Source organism: Dermacentor variabilis, chromosome 3 (assembly GCF_050947875.1).
Source record: "Dermacentor variabilis isolate Ectoservices chromosome 3, ASM5094787v1, whole genome shotgun sequence".
In the NCBI taxonomy this organism is placed as follows: Eukaryota; Metazoa; Arthropoda; class Arachnida; order Ixodida; family Ixodidae; genus Dermacentor; species Dermacentor variabilis.
In genome coordinates, this window is record NC_134570.1 from 81,341,818 (window position 1) to 81,363,727 (window position 21,910).

The window sequence follows — 21,910 nt, forward strand, 5'->3', positions numbered from 1 at the left end:
TACCAGCGGGAGCTGAAACTTAACTTACACACCGGCAAATCGCCTGCAAGAACGTGGCTGGAATATCATCATCATCATCATCATCATCAGCCTAGTTACGCCCACTGCAGGGCAAAGGCCTCTCCCATACTTCTCCAACTACCCCGGTCATGTACTAATTGTGGCCATGTTGTCCCTGCAAACGTCTTAATGTCATCCGCCCACCTAACTTTCTGCCGCCCCCTGCTACGCATCCCTTCCCTTGGAATCCAGTCCGTAACCCTTAGTGACCATCGGTTATCTTCCCTCCTCATTACATGTCCGGCCCATGCCCATTTCTTTTTCTTGATTTCAACTAAGATGTCGTTTACCCGCGTTTGTTGCCTCACCCAATCTGCTCTTTTCTTATCCCTTAATGTCACACCCATCATTCTTCTTTCCATAGCTCGTTGCGTCGTCCTCAATTTCAGCAGAACCCTTTTCGTAAGTCTCCAGGTTTCTGCCCCATATGTGAGTACTGGTAACACACAGCTGTTATACACTTTCCTTTTGAGGGATAGTGGCATCCTGCTGTTCATGATTTGAGAATGCCTGCCAAACGCACCCCAGCCCATTCTTATTCTTCTGGTTATTTCAGCCTCATGATCCGGATCCGTGGTCACTACCTGCCCTAAGTAGATGTAGTCCCTTACCCCTTCCAGTGCTTCGCTACCTATCGTAAACTGCTGTTCTCTTCCGAGCCTGTTAAACATTACTTTAGTTTTCTGCAGATTAATTTTCAGACCCACCCTTCTGCTTTGCCTCTCCAGGTCAGTGAGCATGCATTGCAATTGGTCTCCTGAGTTACTAAGCAAGGCAATATCATCAGCGAATCGCAAGTTGCTAAGGTATTCTCCATCAACTTTTATCCCCAATTCTTCCCACTCCAGGCCTCTGAATACCTCCTGTAAACATGCTGTGAATAGCATTGGAGATATCGTATCTCCCTGTCTGACGCCTTTCTTTATAGGGATTTTGTTGCTTTCTTTGTGGAGGACTACGGTGGCTGTGGAGCCGCTATAGATATCTTCCAGTATCTTTACATATGGCTCATCTACACCCTGATTCCGTAATGCCTCCATGACTGCTGAGGTTTCGACTGAATCAAACGCTTTCTCGTAATCAATGAAAGCTATATATAACGGTTGGTTATATTCTGCACATTTCTCTATCACTTGATTGATAGTGTGAATATGGTCTATTGTTGAGTAGCCTTTACGGAATCCTGCCTGGTCCTTTGGTTGACAGAAGTCTAAGGCTGGAATATAGGGGAGCTTTATTTTTGCCGGGGGCCACGAACTGCTTAATCTTTGAGCCGAACTCACAAAGTTCTTCGTTCCTAAGTGATGTTTGCAATTGGCCGATGGCCTTTGCGAATGATATGCCCAGTTTCACAATTGGGTGTAATTTGCTCTTATGAGCAATCTTAGAGTAGGATATTTTTGTGAACAGAGATTCAAAGACTGTCGGACGCGTTTTCATCAATTGATGAGGTGCTTTCTTTCTTCGTAAACGTTCTTCAAATAGCACTTCTAAAAAAATTGCCATGTACACCACAAGGAATGCACTTATTAGCCCAAGAACCGGAACACCTAAAATACGAAATGTTCTTTTTCCATGGCTTTCACAGCATATGGTGAAGTCGATGGTAATTATAAACACTGATTTAGACAATGACGGTGCCTTTTGTGTGAAGGTGCCGACTGTATGAAACAAATATGCAAATTGAAAACACTGTCGCCACACTCGCACTGTTACAGAAGCTATTACTGATGCAGCCTGCTCCCGCACATGTGCTTTCTCTCTCACTCGCGCAACTCTTTATCCACGTATCAAGACTTACCTTACCAACGCATGCATTACAGGGGCCAGTGCTCAATGTCCAAATACACTTTCATGCCTGAGCAGGCAGTATTTAAGTGGTATACAGTGCTGCGGCAAAAAGAAATTATGGGGTTTTCACGTGCCAAAACCACTTTCTGATTATGAGGCACTCCGTATTGGAGGACTCCAGAAATTTTGACCACCTGGGGTTCTTTAACGTGCACCTGAATCTAAGTACATAGGTGTAGTCGCATTTCGCCCCCCATCGAAATGCGGCCGCCATGGCCGGGATTTGATCCTGTGACCTCGTGCTCAGCAGCCCAACACCATAGCCACTGAGCAACAGCAAGCGCCTCACGATGAAACAAACGATGATCATAGCTTCCTTTTTCTTTTCTCGTTTGCTCCAGTTGTCTGTTCCTAAAATAAATAAAAATGTCTGTCGTACGCACAATATGGCGCGAAAGTTGTATTTATACCAACACTACAAGGGTCACTGACAAGGCTTATTATCATCTTACGAAATAATAGAAACGGGGCGTTTCTCTTTCGCACTTCAGAGATAAGGGATTCATCGAAGAAACGTCAACGCCTCTTCACGGCGGTTCTGATAACGGGGGCTTCGTCGACAAGGTTAAAGAGCCACGGGTGGGACTTAAGTTGTTTGCGATAACGGCTCATGTAGGTATACCTAAAGTAGAGGTGCCAAGATAAAGCCTGTGACGACGTGTAAGAACATCTGCGAAATCAGTCACAGCCATTCAGTGCAAGTTTCCGCCCAGTAGAGAAAGCACGCACATTTTTACTGTGAGTATATACTTCACAAACGAATTTATGCTTTGATTTCCACCAGTTTGCAAGAGCCGTTACGGTTAAAGGTTAAGAAAACTTAATCTACAACAATCGTCTCCTAAAAAAAAATTGTCCGATTCTTCAAATACGTGCACTGCAATTTGTCGTATTAACAGAGGTACAATACTAAGAAAACTTGTGCGATTTGTTACTGAGTGGTGATTCCTGGGACTGCTAAGATCGAGTCTCAGAATCTTGCTAATTGTTGCTACTGTCGATGCCTGTAAAGTAGAAAGGGAGAGAGAGAAGTAGCGTTTATCATTCCCAAAGGAACTGAGGCTTACCAGTCCGGGCCTCCTGGTAGGCTCATGCCTCCTGGCCCAGCAAGTTCTTCGTGTATCGCGCCAGAAGCGGCCGCCATAGTTTTTCCAACTTTATTGGAAGAGCGTCCACTCCTCCCAGCTTCCGGGACGCTGGTTGGGTAGTAGTTTAGAAAGTATTGTTCTTCTGAAGGAAGCACTGCAGAAGTACCAGAAAGATGCGACAGTGATAGCGGCAGTGATTGCCGAACAAATTTGTGCCGGTCAACCCTATGACCTGCATAAATGTCGCGCAACTCAAGCTTTTGATATAAATAATGATCGAGAAGAAAAGGGGTTCTTGTTCATTACATAACGAGGGTCCGAATCCGACAAGATTGATGCCTTCAGGTATCATGTGTGGATTTATTCGCCGGTTGCCTTCACCCAAAAAGATCACGTACTCTTGACGCCTGTGGCAGCATCCACATCCACATCCGCCGCAAAGGTTTTCCACATCCGCCGCAATTTGAATTTGAATTTCAAAAGGTTTGTGAGTGGTGGCGCTGGCTAACAATCCCAAGGTTAGTTATACTATCAAAACATGAACATCCAAGAAAGTGGATGGAAAACGGCGCCGCGGTAGCTCATCGCACGCGTAACACGAAGACGTGGGATCGTTGCCCACCTGCAGCAAGTTGTTTTTTCATCCGCTTTCATGTCCATTAATTTATCCTTTCTTTTGTTCCTTTAGTATGTACAAGTGATTTACCCTATGGTCACCTTGGTGGCATTGTTTGTTGGCTTCTTCTGATATGATTATATATTGGTGTGTGTGTGTGTGTGTGTGTGTGTGTGTGTGTGTGTGTGTGTGTGTGTGTGTGTGTGTGTGTGTGTGTGTGTGTGTGTGTGTGTGTGTGTGTGTGTGTGTGTGTGTGTGTGTGTGTGTGTGTGTGTGTGTGTGTGTGTGTGTGTGCGTGCGCACGCGCGCGCTTTAGACAAATGTATCTACACATCACTATGACAGTCATCTTGAGCAGGTTCGATTATTCTTTAGACTAATTAATAATAGTGACTCATTATACTCAGGTATGTAAGTTCCCAAGTGCATATTTTCTCTTAAGCCGTTTTGTAAACTTGTAAGACGGCCTCACAAAGAGCTAATGCAGTTACTCTAACGAGACACTAAACAGAAAAGGACGTTCAGTTTTATCAGTAAACTATACTTCTGCAATACAAAAAAAAACACTCTTGTTGTCATTAGAGGCTTGAATTTCATGCACTATGACGTGATGAAAGCCTATTGCTCCCCAACTCTTTTTTCGGCGCAGAACGTAAAGAAAACAAAACGGAACTTCGACCTTCATTTTCTTCTCAAATAATAAACTTATTAGCACGAAATTAACGAAAACAGGTTTGTGAAAGGGGGATACTTTAGCTGTGCAAACACATTTAGTATTGCTTTTTCGCGTTCCTTCAACAGACGTAGGTATCACTAGTTAATTTTTTTTTAATTCCCGAGCGCCAAACATAGCACTACGTGTACCTTATCAAAGGAAAGGCCACCCGGTCCATTTTCGAGCCTGAATTTATAAGACACACCTAGACCAAAGCAGCAGACCTCATTTACAGTGCCTGTGAGAGCTAGGCCTGCCAAGGTTGAAGACTGGGCGTGTTGGTATTGCATATTAGAGGTTCGATTACGTAACATTTGGACGACACACACAGAAGAGAAACACACACCACAGAGCGCTACTTGCAACTAGTTGCAAGTAGTTGTAACTAGAGAGAGAGAGAGAGAGAGAGAGAGAAGGGAAGAAGGAAAGGCAGGGAGGTTGACAAGACTGAGTCCAGTTTGCTACCCTACACGTGGGGAGGGGAATGGGGAGTGAAAGAGAGAGGGAGAGAGAGAACTTAGGTGTAGGATGTCTATAGTCGGGCACTCAAGTCTGTTGCCTTCAGGTAGTGAAAAAGCGCTCGAACTGCTTTCTGCGCTAATGAACTGTGAGGCCAGGCTCCCAAGATCTTCGCTTCCGTAAATGGCCTGTCATCCAGTCTATTCAAGGCACACTGGAGAGTCTGACGTTGATTATCGAAGCGAGAACAGTGGCACAGAAGGTGACTGATGGTCTCTTCACACTTGCATTTAGCGCACATTGGTGAATCCGCCATTCAAATACGATAGCTGTAGGAGTTGGTGAATGCTACTCCTGCCCACAGCCGACACAGCAGTGTTGCGTTATGTCGTGGAAGATTCGCTGGTAATTTATGTTTCAGTGATGGGTCGAGGCTGTATAAACGACACTTAGAATTCTGTGGTGTATGCCAGTAACTTAACGTGATGGTACGAGCGAGACCACGAAGCTCTCTTACAGCGTCGACTCTCGGTAATGGTATAATGAGTGTCGGTGAGCCAGCCTGGGCACGTCGGGCAGCGTCATTGGCGAGGTGATTACCAACGATGCCACAATGTCCCGGCAGCCACTGAAATATGACATCATGTCCTCGTTCAGAAGCGCAATGGCAGGTTTCGTTGATTTGTGACACCAGCTGTTCATAATTGCCGCGTCGTAAACTTCGCAAGCTCTGGAGGGCTGCTTTCGAGTCACAAGATATTGCCCATTTGTTGGGCTGTTCTTATTCAATATATTCGACAGCAGCGCGAAGAGCGGCCAGTTTGGAACCTGTAGATGTCATTACGTGTGAAGTCTTAAACTTGATGACGACCGATTCAGATGGTAGAACAACGGCGCCCGTAGAATTTTCCGAGACGGAACCATCCATGTAAACATGGATTGGGTTAGCGTATGAACGATTCAAAAGTTCCCATGTGATCTGCTTGAGAGCCGCGGTGGTCAGGCTAGCTTTCTTCACTATTCCTGGGACAGCAAGGTACACAGGAGGCTTTTTCAAGCACCACATAGGGGATGGCGTTCTTGTTGCGGGTGAGTGCCTCAAAGAGTGCCGGTTAGCCGCGATTGATCTGGAGAACGCTGCCTTGGGTCTTTTCTCAGGCAAGCGAGCGAGATGGTGGTCAGGCACTCTGGATATATGGCGAACATGCGCCCGGAGTGCGTCGATAGCTATATAGGTCAATATTGGGTGGTCTCCCGCTGTGGTAATTGTTGTCACAGTTGAAGCATTTCGAGGTAACCCCAGACATATTCGAAGGGCTTGGCCTTGAATGCTCTGTAGGGCATGGATGTTAGTTTTGTTAGCATTGGACAGCACTGGTGTGCTGTATCGCAAGTATCCTAGGAAGAGCGTCCTGTATAGTTGAAGCATAGATGCCACGGATGTGCCCCACGTTTTACCGGCAAGAAACCTTAGTATATGGGAGATAGAAGTAAGCCTCTTCTTCAAGTATGAGATGTGGGGGCTCCATGAAAGGTCTCTGTCTATAATAACGCCTAGGAATCGGCGAGTTTTTGCTTAGGAAATTGATTGGTGGTCAATAGAAATGGGGTACCAGGTCATGGGCTTGTGGGTAAAAGCGACTAAGGCGCACTTCTCGGTCGAAATGTTGAGGCCTTGAGCACGCAAGTACGATGATGTTAGGGTCACTGCTTTTTGGAGCCGTGCACGCACCTGGAGACGCGTAACTGCCGAGGCCCATATGCATATGTCGTCAGCATATATGGAACAGTTTACTGTATGTGGTAGAACGTCGGCAAGTTCAAGGATTGCAAGGTTGAACAAAGTGGGGCTAAGAACCCCACCCTGAGGGACGCCACGGCAAGTGTAATAGTCAGCGGTTCGGCCATCTGCACTGTGCACAAAGAAGGATCTTTGGAATAGATAGCTCCGAATCCACCGAAACATGCGTCCACCAATTCCATTATTTTCCAGGGCATCTATGATGGCTTCATGCTTTACATTATCATAGGCGCTTTCCACGTCGAGGAATAGTGCAACCGATATACGCTTGTGGTGTTTTTCTTGTTGTACAGACGTGACGAGGTCGATAACGTTGTCAATAGAGGAACGGCCTCTTCTAAAACCAGCCATGGCCTCGGGATATACGTTGTGGCGCTCAAGATAGCACTCTAGGCGGGTGAGAATCATTCTTTCCATGACCTTCCCAACACAGCTGGGCAGCGCAATGGGTCGAGTGGCGACTTTCCCGGCTTCAGGAGTGGTATCAAGCGGCTGGACTTCCACCGCTCAGGAACGACGCCATCATTCCATGACTGGTTATAACATTCCAGAAGTCTGCTTCGGCCATCTTCACCTAGGTGGCATAAAGCAGCGTAGGTGATGCCGTCTGGTCCTGGCGACGATGAGCGCCGGCATGTGGCCAGAGCAGCGTCCAATTCCTCAAGTGAGAAGGACACATTGAATTCTGGGAAGCGTGTCGCAGGAACCTCACCCAGAATTTCGCTATTGATGGTGACTACACTGCCCGCAATCTTCGCACAGAAATCTTCGGCTATATCGACCTGTGATTGGCCTTGATGGAGGGCTAGGGCGGAGAATGGGTGCCGTTGCTGTGGAGACGAGCCAAGGCCGCGCACCGTCCTCCATATGATAGACATTGGCTTGCGGGGGTCAAGTGATTCGCAGAACGTCTTCCACCGTTGTTCCTCCGGCCTGTTCATACGACGTTGGATTTTCTTCTGTATACGTCGAGCGACTCTAAGGTCATGAATTGACTTCGTGCGCCTGTACCGCCTCTCGGCCCTTCTGCGAATCGTTCGAAGTCGCTCAAGTTCCATGTCGAAATCCGTACGTTTTTTTGCGGATGTAAATATGTACTTAGACGATTCCAGTACACTTGTAATAAGGTTCTCAATGGTGCCGGTAAATCCTCATTTGCATGCCTCTTCCACCTTTGTCTTATATGTTGACCACCTTATATATACTTGTCGGGAAGTAGAAAAGGAGAAGCTTCCAAATCCAGTGATACTTAAGTAGGTGGTAATATGGTCACTGCCATGATTCTCGATGTCAGAGAACCATCGAACATAGTTGCAACTTGTTGGGCTAGTTGCAAGTAGCGCTCTGTGGTGTGTTTCTCTTCTGTGTGTGTCGTCCAAATGTTGCGCAATCGAACCTCGAATAAGCGAGGCCTGCATTCACAGAGCACACTTACGGCAAAACTTGATCGTAAGAGAATATTTCCGCCAATCCTAATGCTGTACATAGTGTTAGCGAAGGCGTCAGGCCAATAGCAAAGAACACTGAGAAATGAAAGGTTTTGTGCTTTCGGCCCCTAGCCTTTATTTGTTATTTGGACACCATGAACCATGTACACTTTCTTTCTGCGGAATGAAGTCGTCGACGTGATAATATCGCCAGCACAGTACCACGACTGCAAAACTACTAAACTGGGTGTTTCAACAAACACTTTTGAAATTTTTAAAAATTGCCTACGGCAGATAGCACAGTGCTAATCCATGAGCTGGTCAACTCGAACAGGCGGACATTACTTGCACAGAAAATTGAAGTTCATCATTGCCTAATGAACAAAACATCACTAGTTAAGTTTGTAACTAATTACCTTATGGCACATATTGCAATTTACAAATTCTAGCCGGGGAGTTCGCAAGGCCGATCCACTTGGAACGAGTTCTCAGGATGACACCACTTTGGAGATATTAATTCCCGAACTTTGCGGAGAAATGCATGGGCGTTCAAGTTATTTGTGCTTCAATGCATGAAACGACGTTTTGTTAAGAAATTAAGTGAAACAATAGTGCATTCTGAACGCAAGTTTGACGGACCATATTTCGTATGTGGTGTTATACACACAATTCTCGGTGTGGATGCTAGGCCATCGCTGCTAAGCCGCCGCCGGTACCTCCCGCATACGAGGCGTATGCTCTGCAGAGCATGCGCCTTGTATGCGGGAGGTACCGAGTTTAAACCCCGGTGACACCGGAAACCTACCGGTTCTTTTTTCTAATGGATAGTGACCTTCCCTGCCCTGGTGTCCGGCTGCCGTTGGGGTTCACATCTCGAAAAGGGGCTTACCCGATCAGTCCGCCTCTTGTCCAATAGACGGCCTTCGTTGAAGAGCATCCGCCGCGGCTGTGGGAGGCAAGTGCTGCCGCCGGAAGGAAGGAAGGAAGGAAGGAAAAAGTGGAGAAGGAAAGGCAGGGAGGTTAACCAGTTTATCTTAACCGATTTGCTACCCTACACATGGGAGAGGGATGGGGGCGATGAAAGATGAGGAAGGGAGAGAGAGAGCACATAACACAGCACACACACATCGTCCGTTAGAGTCCATCAATCTGGCGTGGTACGTGAAATCACTGTCACAGCCGCTTGTCCGATCCCGTCTCTTTCGAAAACCGTAGTAGACCCTTCGTCGCCTTCACCTGCGAAGTCTACTGTCGGCGGCATGTGAAAATCGTGTCGAGGGACAATGGTCTAGCGTCAAGATGCGCTAGAACGGATGCCAGGGACTGTCGCTGAAGATTATATTCACGACAGTCGCAAAGAATGTGTTGCAGCTTCTCCTCGCAAAGACAGGCATTGCAGAGAGCGTTGTCGGCCATTCCCATGCGAAATGAGCAAGATTTCGTGAAAGCCACCCCTAGCCATAAGCGATAAAGCAGAGTCGCCTTTCTTCGGCGGAGTCCAGTTGGCATATAGAGATGCATCAAAGAGGGCAGGTGGTATTGATGGTTGCTCCGGTTGGTCTGGCTGTTTGGTGTGCACCATAGAGAGAGCGTGATCTCCTGTACAAGCACTCGAAGTCTGCTAGCTGCGTCGGATCGTGAAAGCGGTATGGCCTCTTCTTGTGCGTCTTCAAGAGCTACCCGAGAGGCATTATCGGCATCTTCGTTTCATGTGACGCCGCAGTGACCTGGCAGCCACTGAAACGTCACGTGGTGTCCTTTCTCCTGTGATGTATGGAGTATGCATCTAATATCGAATACGAGCTGTTCGAATGGCCCGCGACGCAGAGCTGATAGCACAGATTGTAGGGCTGCCTTTGAGTCGCTGAAGATTGACCATCGTCGAGGTGGCTCCCGATTGACGAAACAAAGTGCAGCGCAAAGAGCAGCTAGTTCAGCAGATGTCGATCTTGTTGGGTGGTCAGTCCTAAAGCTGATGGTAATAGCTTTCGCTGGGACAACCACAGCACCGGACGCCGAGTTTACCAACCGGAGAAATAGGCACAAGCGCGCCCTCGGCCTGGTGCTCAACCATTACGGGACCTCAACGCTTGGTAAGGGAGTGCGCGTCCGTGAGCTTTCCTTTTCTTTCTTTATTTTTTTTCGGGGGTCCTGCCGCCATGGACCGCGCCTCATGTGCGACGTGCGCGCGACCGTTCCAAAACGTGTCGCAAGTAATACGCTATAGGGCGGGCGCACACGTTGTCGCGCCCTGAAAACGTTGGATTCGTCAGATCGCTATGCGTGTCTTTTCTACGCGCTACCTTTAGTTCTCCATTTCCCTCTCGTCCCAATCTTAAAGCGAAGCTTGCTTCTTTTTTCCTTTTTCTTTTTTTTTTGCCTCATCCGCCCACTTTTCCGAGTGACGGCTGCTGCTGTGTTGCCGAGGAGACAATAACTTGGGTCGCTGCGTGTGTGCCGCTATAAGTATGCGCCCATTCTTGGCCAAACGTACAGAATGCTTACGTATCACAGTCACGCCTTAAAAAATATTAGATGTGTGCCATTCTTTTTTTCTGTGCATACACCTCTCATCAACAGTCTCCCCTCGACAAGCAACATACAGAGCGCTCGTTCTTGCGACACGGATGGCTAACTGCTCTACAGCCGACGAGACCGTGCCCGTGTCATCTATTATTGTTGATACTTCGCTAACTCAAATAAGCATCGTGTCATTTAGATCCCAACGTTCCGTTGGATCTGCGTGTTTCCTTATATTTCTTCCCTTGCGCATGGTTATAGCAAAGCGGACGTGGCGTCATGTTGACTAAATCGAACGAAACCAGCGACGTACTCGGACACAAAGATTAGTAATATGCCAGCGGTTATATACGCGCCGGCAAAATTCTCTGTTTTTCTAATAAAGAGCCCTCTCTCTCTCTCTAATATGACGTGCTTTCTGTTCGTTGGGTATCCTGTTTATCGCTTCCGAGTATTCATGTACCAATGAACCAGCTGTCAACTATTTGTTGCTGACGCATGCCTTGACTTCCTACGCATTCTTCTATGTGCTCATTTCTGTCGCGGTGCGCGGTGTTGCTGTTTTCCTGCACCATGCAGGCGATGGTTCCCGTACTCGGCTACTGGAACGCCAGGTCCCTGGGACAACCTATCCGCAACTTGCTCATCTACAAGGGAGTCGAGTTTGAGGACAAGCAGTACGAAATCGGTCCCCCGCCCGACTACGGCAGAACCGCCTGGCTCAAGGAAAAGTCCACGCTCGGCCTTACGTTCCCCAACCTTCCGTACTACATCGACGACGACGTTAGGCTGACCCAGAGCTTGGCCATCCTCCGCTACCTGGGACGAAAGCATGACCTGGCTGCCAGGTACGTGAACGGCATATTCCATCGTGTTGAAAAAAAACTAGATAACAATATAAACTGCATAGATTGCTACAATACCGCTCTTAAATAGAAAAGTGTACTTCGTTTATGTTCCTTTTTAACAGATAATTTTGATGGCAACCGCTGCTATGGTTCATTGGCTGTGTTCTGCAGCTCAACGGAACATCGCTGCTTCGATTCCCGGCGTTGACGGTCGCAGTTAGACGGGAGCGAAATGCGAGAGCGCCTGTGTACTTTATCGGCACGTTAAAGACGACCACGTGGTAAAATTTAACATGGCGTGTTCCAGTACGGTTTCCTTGCAACCTCAGTTTTGCGTTGAGGCGTAAGGCTTAATAGACCACTCAATCAGTGCAAAATTAGGCGCTTACGCAACTGGTGCGCGATATTCTTGTTTTATATTTTTCTTTCATAGTTCATTCTGTGCCATCTGTACCTTCAATTCCTTCTAGGTACTTTCAATTGTCAGCAAAAAGTGAGTCGTATACAGGATAGCCTCCAGTTTGGAGGGGGGTGAGATGGGGGCAGGAGGTGGGGCTTTATGCGATCACCAATTATCTTATTTCTCATGTGTTACAAATCAGAAGAAAAGAACAACAATGCACTTGCGAAGTGCTACTTCTGTTTGGCATTCAGCTTGCTGACAAGAAATAAATATCTAAGCAAATAATCCGCGACGCATTTCCTATTCCTGAAAATGCATTGTTCGAAGAATAATCAGATTAGAGGTTTGGTGGGCTTTATTAAGAGGGATTAAGATGAAAAATGAGAAGAAATTTTATGCAAAATGACAGATATATATATATATATATATCAGGACGACATAGAGGAAATTACTTGTACTTCCTAACTGAATTAAAGAAGTCGTAAATTAATGACAATGAAAGAGCATCGCACGCGTAATGCGAAGACGTGGGATCGTTCCCCACTTGCGGCAAGTTGTTTTTCACCCACTTTCATTGCCATTAAGTTATAATTTCTTTAATTCAATGAGTAAGTACAAGTAATTTCCCCTATGTTGTCCTTGGTGTCTTTGTTGGCTTCGCATGGTATAAATTATAGGACGGAAATACAGATAGATACATTGACTTCGTATGTCTGAACCGCGGCTAGCTCAGGACAAAGTGGTTGCTATAACTAAGTATAAGCCCTTTGGGGTGTACCTTGTCCTCAATCAATGATCATCAGCTGCATGTATTGCCTTCGTTTCCTTTCTTTAACACCCTGCGCTCAGTGCTTCCCTGTCAAGAACGCTGCATCACGCACATGCCGTCAGTCTTCTAGAGGTAATGGGTGCGCAAAAACATGCAGATGTGACTTGCGTACGTGTGGTGCAGGGGTCTGCGCCAACGAAATGCAGGTGTCTTCAATGTATCGACGTCTCAATCAAAGTGCGTTTCGTAAAAATATACAGACAGCCGATTTATTTGCGGAAAGGCAGAGAGGTAGATGCCAGCTCACTCTAACCTGGTACTATGCACAGCCGCGAAGTGAATGGAAATGGGATGATGAAAAGAAGGAAATTTACGCGTAAAAGCCCCCCTGCGTTGTTACCTTCTAAAAGCCGCTTGTCTTGTCCACACTCTAAAGCTGCAGTGTCTCGTACAGAGGCTAACGCTAGCATTACAAATGTGGTTCTACAGTTCGTTTCAAGTGAATGACCAAGAACAAATTAACCCTTCTCATAGTGGTCGGCCCATGACTCGTTCAGCCTAAGATGAAAGCGCCAGCTTCTGCCATCCCTATGTTGGCAACGTTCACGACTCGGACCAACGTCCCTGCTACCCCTGAGGTGTACATGGCTCCTGGTGAACACAACACCAAGGATAATGCAATGCAACATATTTGAATGCTTGTATTTGGGTTTGGAGGCATACGAAATCTAATTTCTATGACCCTGGCGTCAGTCCGGTTGGGTCCATTGGTGAACCTTAAAGTTTCACGTCACGCAAACAAACAGAATTTTCATGTGGGCACAAAACTCGTTAGGAACTTCATAGGTACCGTTCCTTCAAGGCGTTCCTGCTGCAGTGTCTGCTTGTTCATTTTTGACGACGCCACGGGACGCAGCTGCCCATGGTAAAGTTATGTTAGGGCCATTTGCTTGCGAAAGGGTAAGAAGCTCTAATTTCTAGTGCTAAGATGTAACATGCGTTAAGTCCCATAACGTAACTACTTTCTTCCCAGGCAGACCAAGAGAAGCTAGAAACATTCTGAGCTATAGGTGTATAAGGTATGCTTCTATCCAGAATTAACCTTTTTCATGTATCTTCCTATGGCAAAGTCCGCAGCCAATGCCAATGCGAGCAGAAGGAGGAAGGAAGCGAAAAGTTCAGAAGGAAAGGCAGGGAGGTTAACCAGCTTAGCTTAACTGGTTTGCTACCCTGCACATGGGAGCGGGATGGGGGGGATGAAAGATGGGGAGGAGAGAGAGGGAGAGCACATAACACAGCACACACATCGTCAGTTACAGTCCGTCACTCTTGAGCGGTACATGACATTACTACTGTCACAGCTGCTTGTCCAAGCCAGTCTTTTACAAAAACCGAAGTAGTCCCTTCGTCGCCTTCAGCTGCGATGTCTTCTGTCGGCGGCATGTGAAAATCGTTTCGAGGGACAATGGTCTAGTGTCAAGGTGCGCTAGAACGGACGCCAGGGACTGTCCCTGAACATTATAGTCAGGACAGTCGCACAGAATGTGTTCCAGCGTCTCTTCGCAAAAACAGGTATTGCAGAGAGCGTTGTCGGCCATGCCAATGCGAAATGAGTAAGATTACGTGAAGGCCACCCCTAGCCATAAGCGATAAAGTAGAGTGGCCTCTCTTCGGCGGAGTCCAGTTGGCATACAGAGATCCATCAAAGAGGGCAGGTCGTATTGACGATTGCTCCGGTTAGTCTGTCTGCTTGGTGTGCACCATAGAGAGAGCGTGATCCCCTGTCCAAGCACTCGAAGTCTGCTGACTGCGTCGAACCGTGAAAGTTGTGTGGTTTCTTCCAGGGGCGTAGACAGGGGGGGGGGGGGACCTTATGGGTCTTCAACCCCCCCCCCCCCCCGAAATTTTTTCTTACTGTCATGCCCCGTCGACCAAAACAACCCCCGGCGCCGGAAATCATGCTCGATTTTGTCTAGAATGTCCTTTTCACGCTCGAAAAGACATTTTAGCGTGAACATTGCGCAATCGGGCTGGATTTCGCGGCAACGCCCATGCACCGGAAGTCACATGTTCTAACGCCAAGGAGCTCAATCTGAGGAAAAAGTTTCAGACGCGTTTGGATGGCGAGCGGGCTCGTCGCGGCATTTCGCAAAGGCCGTGGAATCTATAGGGAGCGCTTGGATTTAAATTATGAAATTTTCTGGGTATAAAGTTCTCATAAACTTTTGATGCGAAAGGCGCATTGACATTTCCAAAGTCAAGCTTTAGATATTGAATTCCAGAAATATGCGAGTTTAATGTTGGGGCGCTATAACGTAAAACTATTCCAAACATTTCTATTCCTAAATTCAGCAATCAGCCCTCTGCGATTGGACAAATACTTTTTTGGACCACCCCCACTTCACCTGTCTCTCGCGCGACGTCACGAAAAGCGCATAGGTCCCCATCTGATATGGCGTGTACACAATTATTATGCATGATTTGACCGAACAAAAGAAAAATAGTTATTTCTGATTCGACGCCTTTTCTCCATTATCCCTTGGCTACTCGTCAAAAGCTTTCGGGCTGCAACCACTTCACCTGTCTCTCACGCGATGTAACAAAACTGCAAAATCTCACCGCGTCAAAGTGACATGTACGCGTTAAAGATGCATTAATATGCCGAACAAAACTGAATTTTCTTCTGAATAGCAGCAAGCTGCCCCGTTCCGAAAGGAATAAAAGATGGCTGCCGCCGATCGCTCAGGCACTGGGCTCGCACCTGCCGGAGAACACGGGTTTATTTGCGTGTAATAAAGGTTTTTGCGTATCCGTGTAACGTTTTCCAGTACTTTCGGCACGTTTACGACCTCGTTCTGCCTACTATTCTTTGCTGACGATCCGTTTTAGCGTCATTGTTAAGCATCCGTTGCATGCCGCCGCTACTGTCGACGAGCCACCGCAAGCTAAGTAATGGAGAGCGGACTAATTGCAGATGTCGGCACCACCCTCTTCTCCGGTTATCAACTTTAAGTGCAGTGGCTCGGCTCCATCGAATCCCTCTCCACTTGAGCGTGCTCCTCGCCTTTTGTGAGCCAATCAGATAAGTCAAGCTGCTCGATGTAGGCAATGTTATTCGTTTTTCAAACAAAGAAAAGTGACCTCCTATGAACGAGGAGAGCGTTTGATTGGTCTGTTCAGACAACCCTGCGGGTGACCGCCCGATGCTTGCGTCGATGGTTACGCAAATTTGACGTCAGGAAACTGGAATAAAAACATATTGGAATAGTTTTGCATTATAAGGCCCTCGTCATAAACATATGACGCCAAAGGTGCATTGACTTTTCTAAAGTCGTACATCGGACTATACAACGAGACAAGCGAAATCAACAAACTGTCAGACAAGCTGACAAAGCACGCGGCGAGGTCCGATGAGACGAAGCGTTGTGGTGGTTCATTTGTGCCGTCATGCCACAGAAAAGACTATCAACATTTATTTTCATATGCGCCAAAGCATCCATGTCAAGACACTAAAGCCAGCAAAGGTAACTACGTTCGTACTTATTTTTCTCGTGTTATTTTTCTCGTGTACTCGTGTTACCCCGACCACCAGCAACATGTGTATTTGCCTTGTTTGACGCATCATATATAGTGACTTTTTCTGAAATACGTATATTTATTTGAGCCTTATACGTATATTTAAATATCTTGTTGAGAGGTTTTGTGTATATTTGCAGTGAACACTTTTACTAGTGACACTTTTTTGGCTTTATCAAGCTGTTTCTTCGCATTTGTATATTCCATTGTATCTTCGCATTTCTAATGTACGAAGGCGAGCCAAATGAAAGTGAGCCCACCCACCCTGCGCAATAATGGCTCGGTTCATTATCTGCAAGGCATGCACGTGGCACAGAGGCATCTCTTATTTACAAAAGTGACACGCAGGTGGGAGGATCAAGTTTCTTTAATGCTCTCATACACTGGGTTGAACATGTTTGTGTGACATAATGGACACTCCAAAAGTTGAACAGTGTGGTGTCATGAGGTTTTTGACGGATGAAGATGTTTCCCAAAAAGAAATTAGTCACCGTATGGCTGCAGTGTACTTTGAACGTTGCATTTAATTGGCCACTGTGAATCATTGGAGCAAACGGTTCAAAGAAGGACGTGAAAGTTGAAAAGATGATCCAAGACCATGCAGGTCATAGCCACCGTGCAATCGCCCCCAACACAATTGCAAAAGCTGGCTAGACAAGAACGGAGGATAAGCATTGATGAATTGGCAGGGCTTGGGAACATCAGTCACCATTCGGGTCAAACCATAATTCATGAACATCTCGGTTATCGGCTCTCGTGTGCGCAATGGATTCCCAAGATTTCGAACTGCCGCCAGAAGGCGGAGATATTCGGCGCTCTTGACTCATCTAATCCGGTATCAAGATGAGGGTGAGCACTTTTTGTCTGCAATTGTGACCGGGGACGAATCATAGTGCCACTACTACAAGCCTGAAACACGACAGCAAAGCTTACAGTGGATAGATTTGAATTCATCGCCCCCAAGAAAAGCAAATGTCGTCATTTCTGCCAGAAAAGTGTTGTTGACTTTTTTTCGATCGTCAGGGGCCATTGTTGTATCGAATTTGCTAAACCTGGAGAGGCTATTAATCGTTTCCGATGTTGTGAAACGTTGGATCGGCTGCTTGTCGTAATCAAGAACAAACGACGTGGAAAATTGAGGAATGGGCTCATCTTGCGCCACGACAGTGCCCGTCCCCACGTCGCTGATGTGGTTAATACGAAACTGGCAAAGTTCAAGTGGGAAACGCTTCAAAATCCGCCATACATCCCAGTCTTGTCGCCTTGCAACTCCCACATTTTGGAGCATTTGAAAAAAAAAAACAGCTTAAGGGAATTAAATTCGTATCAGACGATGACGTGAAAAAGTCAGTTACAGACTTTTTTTGAAACAGCAACCCAAGGAGTTTTATCAGACGGGAATCACGCAACTCGTTAGTCAGCGGGACAAATGTCTAAATGCTCATGGAGACTACTTTTGAATAAAGTACCCTGTTTGTCATATATTTGCATTGGCTCACATTCATTTGACTCGCCCTCGCATATTTTGCAGAACTTCTGCTTTCTATATGTGCTCTCTATTGCGACTATAATTTCGGAGCAATTACCCACAATACACGACCGGTGGCAGCTGCTCCTGCGCAATACATTCTAACAAAGGACAGCGTCAGTGAGATTATTCCCTGGTCGTTGCATACGTACAAAAATGTAAACAAGGTTCTTGAATGTCAGAGAGAGAGAGAGAGATCCAAATGTGAGAAAGGCAGGGAGGCTAACAAAGTTTTTTGTTAAATATTTGTCCTCAACTTGTCAATTTTATGACTTCTGCATTTTTCTTATCAGCGCCATGCACTGCTTTGTTGGTTTCAAACTGATATAGTTTTAAAGTTCGTGTGCTATTTTCTTTACTTCGTGAATATACAGAAAACATAGAAGCACTGATATCAGTTATTACGGGCACAATTTTTGAGACTTACGAGTATATTCTTTCGCGAAAAAATTCATATTTTACTTGTCTTGGCAGTGCGTAGCGTTCAAGAATTCGTTTGCAGTATATCTGGCAATGGCAACGCGGCTGTTATTAATGTTTAATGTATTTCATCCCTCGGTAATTTCTATAAGGAGGAGGCCGAACTGCAAAGATGGACTGTGGGGCATATAAGACACCAAGGGGGTATCAATGGTTTAGATGCAGCGGTGGAGCCCGAGGAAAGCTTGTCGTTGTACTTGATGATAGTTTTAGGGAATGATGTTTGATGCCTGTCTGAAGGTAGTGTCGCAAGGTGGAGATAGGGGGCATGTGCAAAATGTCTGATGTGCGTTCTCAGAGCTTCCACCGTAATGTGATTTTGCATTGGATGGTCCCGCGCAATCGCAATAGTTGCCTCTGTTGACGTTCATCTGGGCAAACCAAGGCAAACTCTGAGTGCTTGAGCTTGTGCTGCCTGCAGAACACGAATATTTGTCTTGCAGGTGTTGTTCAGTACAGGTATACTATATCTTAAAAACCGAGAAAGAGAGCTCTGTAGAGTTTCAGCATTGCGTCTACTGACATACCCCACGTCTTTCCTGTCAAGTAATTAAACAACTGGGAAGTCGATGTCAGGCGCCGTTTCATGTAGGCCACGTGCGGGCTCCAACAGAGGTCTGGTCAATAATTAAGCCAAGAAATCTGTGGGTTCTCGCATACGAAATGGTCCGCCCATTGATTGAGATGACATAAGGCGTCATTGGCACTAGTACGAGTAAATACCACTAGTGCGAGTAAATGCTACTAGTGCACGAGCAGAAGGAAGACTTAAATAGTGTACAATCTCGATTTCAACTATTTTATGAGCTTCTGTAAGGCACAGATGTCGCCAGCACTTTTGAAACAACATTTGGTGCCACTGAAAGAGACGCTGGTCGCCAGACTAAGCTCTCCTGTTCTGACAACACCATCAGCCCGATAAAAAAAAATCGCACTTTCGCCCGAAAGGCCAAGGACCGATTGCGATAGCAAATTAGTAGATAGCTGTACGAAGTAAGGATAGCTGTTTTAGCGGCCGTATAAATTTGCAAACATTCCCTTACTAACTAAATTAACAATGATAGAATGTGTAAACGTGACTCAACGAGGACGTAGTAATAAACAGACGCACAGGGATAGTGCTGTCTTTGTGTGTCTTCTTCTTTCTACGTCCTTGTTCAGTCGCGCTTACACATTCTATCATGGATTCAAATGAACTAGCCCGTCAACGTGTTTTAACTAAATTAACCAGCACAGTGTCACGCGCGCAGGTAAACATGAACACGTCTCGTTCGGCGAGCGCGGAAACTCGCTGTGAAAATTCTGGAGTGAGGAATTGTGGCAGCAGCAAGGGGGATTGACCTTCGTGCTTGTCTCGCTTCAGTGCGAACGAAACGTCGAAAGACCAGCGCATACGAAGCTACCGGCAACGCGCGCACTCTGCAAACATCGCAGATCGCTTTGAACATGAGGCCTGCGCCCATAGAGTTTCTCACTATAACACCTAGAGGGTAATCTGGCGCCACCGTCTATGGGAGTTTCTTAAGGGAGCACCGTGCCGTCATGGAAATGACGGTATATGTGTCTGCGAGGCTCGTGTTGGCTGGTGTTGTAAGAGGCTTCGTCTAAAACGTGGATATGGCTACGCAAATAACGCGTTCTCAAAGTAAAATCTTCATAAAATGTTTCCATTCACGCATATTACATCTTTACTCACCCACGATGCATGACCAAGCGAAGAAAAGCAAGAACAGACGACCAACTGTTTCAAAGCGAGCGCGAACCTTGTCGTCTGTCCTCCAACTTTAGCGGCCCGCTGATACTTTTTACGTAACATGTAGTCGTACACACAATAACAAGATCTCACAGTTAAACAAAACATGTTTTCGCGTAATAATAAAGCCAGAACAGCTTTTCACGTGCTGTTCTAGTAAGAAAATGAATCATTGTGACAGGCGGAACGGTACTTGCCAAGCGCGTCTTCAAGGTGTCCTGTCTCTACGAGAACGATGCCAATCCGAATCCACAATATACCGGCATTCCCATGCATACCACAGCGCAGCAGCGCCAGATTTCCCTGTAGGTAATGTAGTGAGAAACTCTATGCCTGCGCCGGCGCGCACTTTGGCCACGTCACACATCGCTTTCAAGACACACGAGCGCCGGCAACGCGATCATTAGGCGTCCGCCAAAGGTGTCTACTACGGCGTCCGCGGTTCGCGTGGCCAACGCCGAAGTAGACGTCGCCGTTGTCTCCACTCTGTACGGAGCGGCGGAAGAGGAGGACATTGAGGCACACTAGCAGCCACCGCAGAAGAACGCCCCTCCTCACTCTCCTGGCCAGCCTGACTCAGGCGCCACAGGAGAGGACACGCATCTGGGCCGCGTTCCTCACTCGCGCACGTGAGATCGAACCGCGTTCACCTGCTCACCCTCACACACTTTCACTCATACGGAACCTCACGGTGGTGGCGGCGGCAGAAATGCGTCTGAAGTGTCCATATAAGTGATATCGCAATAAAACGCGCCAACATGTGAACTGGTATTTGTGAACCCTGCCACAGATATTCTTCGCATCTCGAAAAGTCAACTTCAGGCACTTTCACGCATATCCGCCTGCGTGTATAGTTATTCTGTAAATGCACTAACAACTTCTATATACGGCACCAGATAAGCCTTGGAAGCGGTGTGACGCTTTTTACGACAATTTCTGTCATGCATATGTGCCTACAACTTTAGCGTAGACCCGCCGTGGTTGCTTAGTGGCTATGGTGTTGGGCTGCTGAGTACGAGGTCGCGGGATTGAATCCCGGCCACGGCGGCCGCGTTTCGATGGGGGCGAAAATACCCGTGTACTTAGATTTAGGCGCAACTTAAAGAACCCCGGGTGGTCCAAATTTTCGCAGTCCTCCACTACGGCGCGCCTCATAATCAGAAAGTGGTTTTGCCACGTAAAACCCCATAATCTAATTTTTTTTATTTTAGTGTAAGCGTCCTTATTCAACAGCCAGAGTCACACTGTCCTCGCTACTTTGTCTCTTTCTTACAACCAACCAGGAATGAGCAGGAGACCGCAGAACTGGACGTGATCGAGCAGCAGGCCCGGGACCTGTGCCTCAAGCTGATCAATGCGGCCACGCCGAAACCTAAGGACGAGTACGGTCTCGACTCGTACTCCAAGAAGGTGGGCGATGTCCTGGAGCCCTGGGACGACTTCCTAGCCTCCAGGAAGTGGACGATGGGGGACAAGTTGACATACGTGGACTTCCTGCTCTACGAAGGGCTCGACTGGCACCGACAGTTCAAACCATGGGTTGTGCAAGGCTACATGAACATCGTGGAGTATCTGAAGAGGTTCGAGCAGCTCCCCAACATCGAGGACTATTTCACTTCGGACCGCTATAAAAAATGGCCTATCCTGGGCCCCATGAGGACGTGGGGCTACAAGAAGTGTTCCAAGTGAGACGCGTTGGCTGTTGTAACTGTTTGCTTTCAAAATAAAGTGTTCCGGTATATTCTTCGCCAACGTTGACAGTTGGGCACCTGTCCAAAACGCAGTAACCACATTATAGATCGATCACTTCGGAACACGTCGCTCTCAGTGCGCATTGATTGACTAACAGCATCCTCGATAATTCGCACCGTAGTTCACCAGGGTAGCACAGTTGGGCCTTTCTTTTTCCTTGATAAAACGCACCGGTGCGCGCCTACCATCGTCGAAAAACAGGATTTGCACGCACCAGGTGTTGCATGACGGGAGAGGGCGTTCGTTGTCCGCGCAAGCTCTCAC

The 21,910-nt window shown here is 47.0% G+C and overlaps 1 protein-coding gene across 1 annotated transcript; it reads left to right on the top strand.

Moving 5' to 3' along the window:
- Positions 1-2,528: 2,528 nt before the first annotated feature.
- LOC142575949 (glutathione S-transferase Mu 1-like) lies at positions 2,529-21,640 on the top strand. The gene is made up of 3 exons (XM_075685785.1): positions 2,529-2,649; positions 11,117-11,385; positions 21,178-21,640. The coding sequence occupies exons 2-3, from the start codon at positions 11,120-11,122 to the stop codon at positions 21,581-21,583; spliced, it is 672 nt and encodes a 223-aa protein (XP_075541900.1). The 5' UTR covers positions 2,529-2,649; positions 11,117-11,119; the 3' UTR covers positions 21,584-21,640.
- Positions 21,641-21,910: the final 270 nt, after the last annotated feature.

Coding starts and splice junctions, on each gene's coding strand:
- LOC142575949 (XM_075685785.1), top strand. CDS start 11,120: ATGGTTCCCGTACTCGGCTACTGGAACGCCAGGTCCCTGGGACAACCT. Junction 11,386..21,177: donor AAGCATGACCTGGCTGCCAG/GTACGTGAACGG, acceptor ACAACCAACCAG/GAATGAGCAGGAGACCGCAG.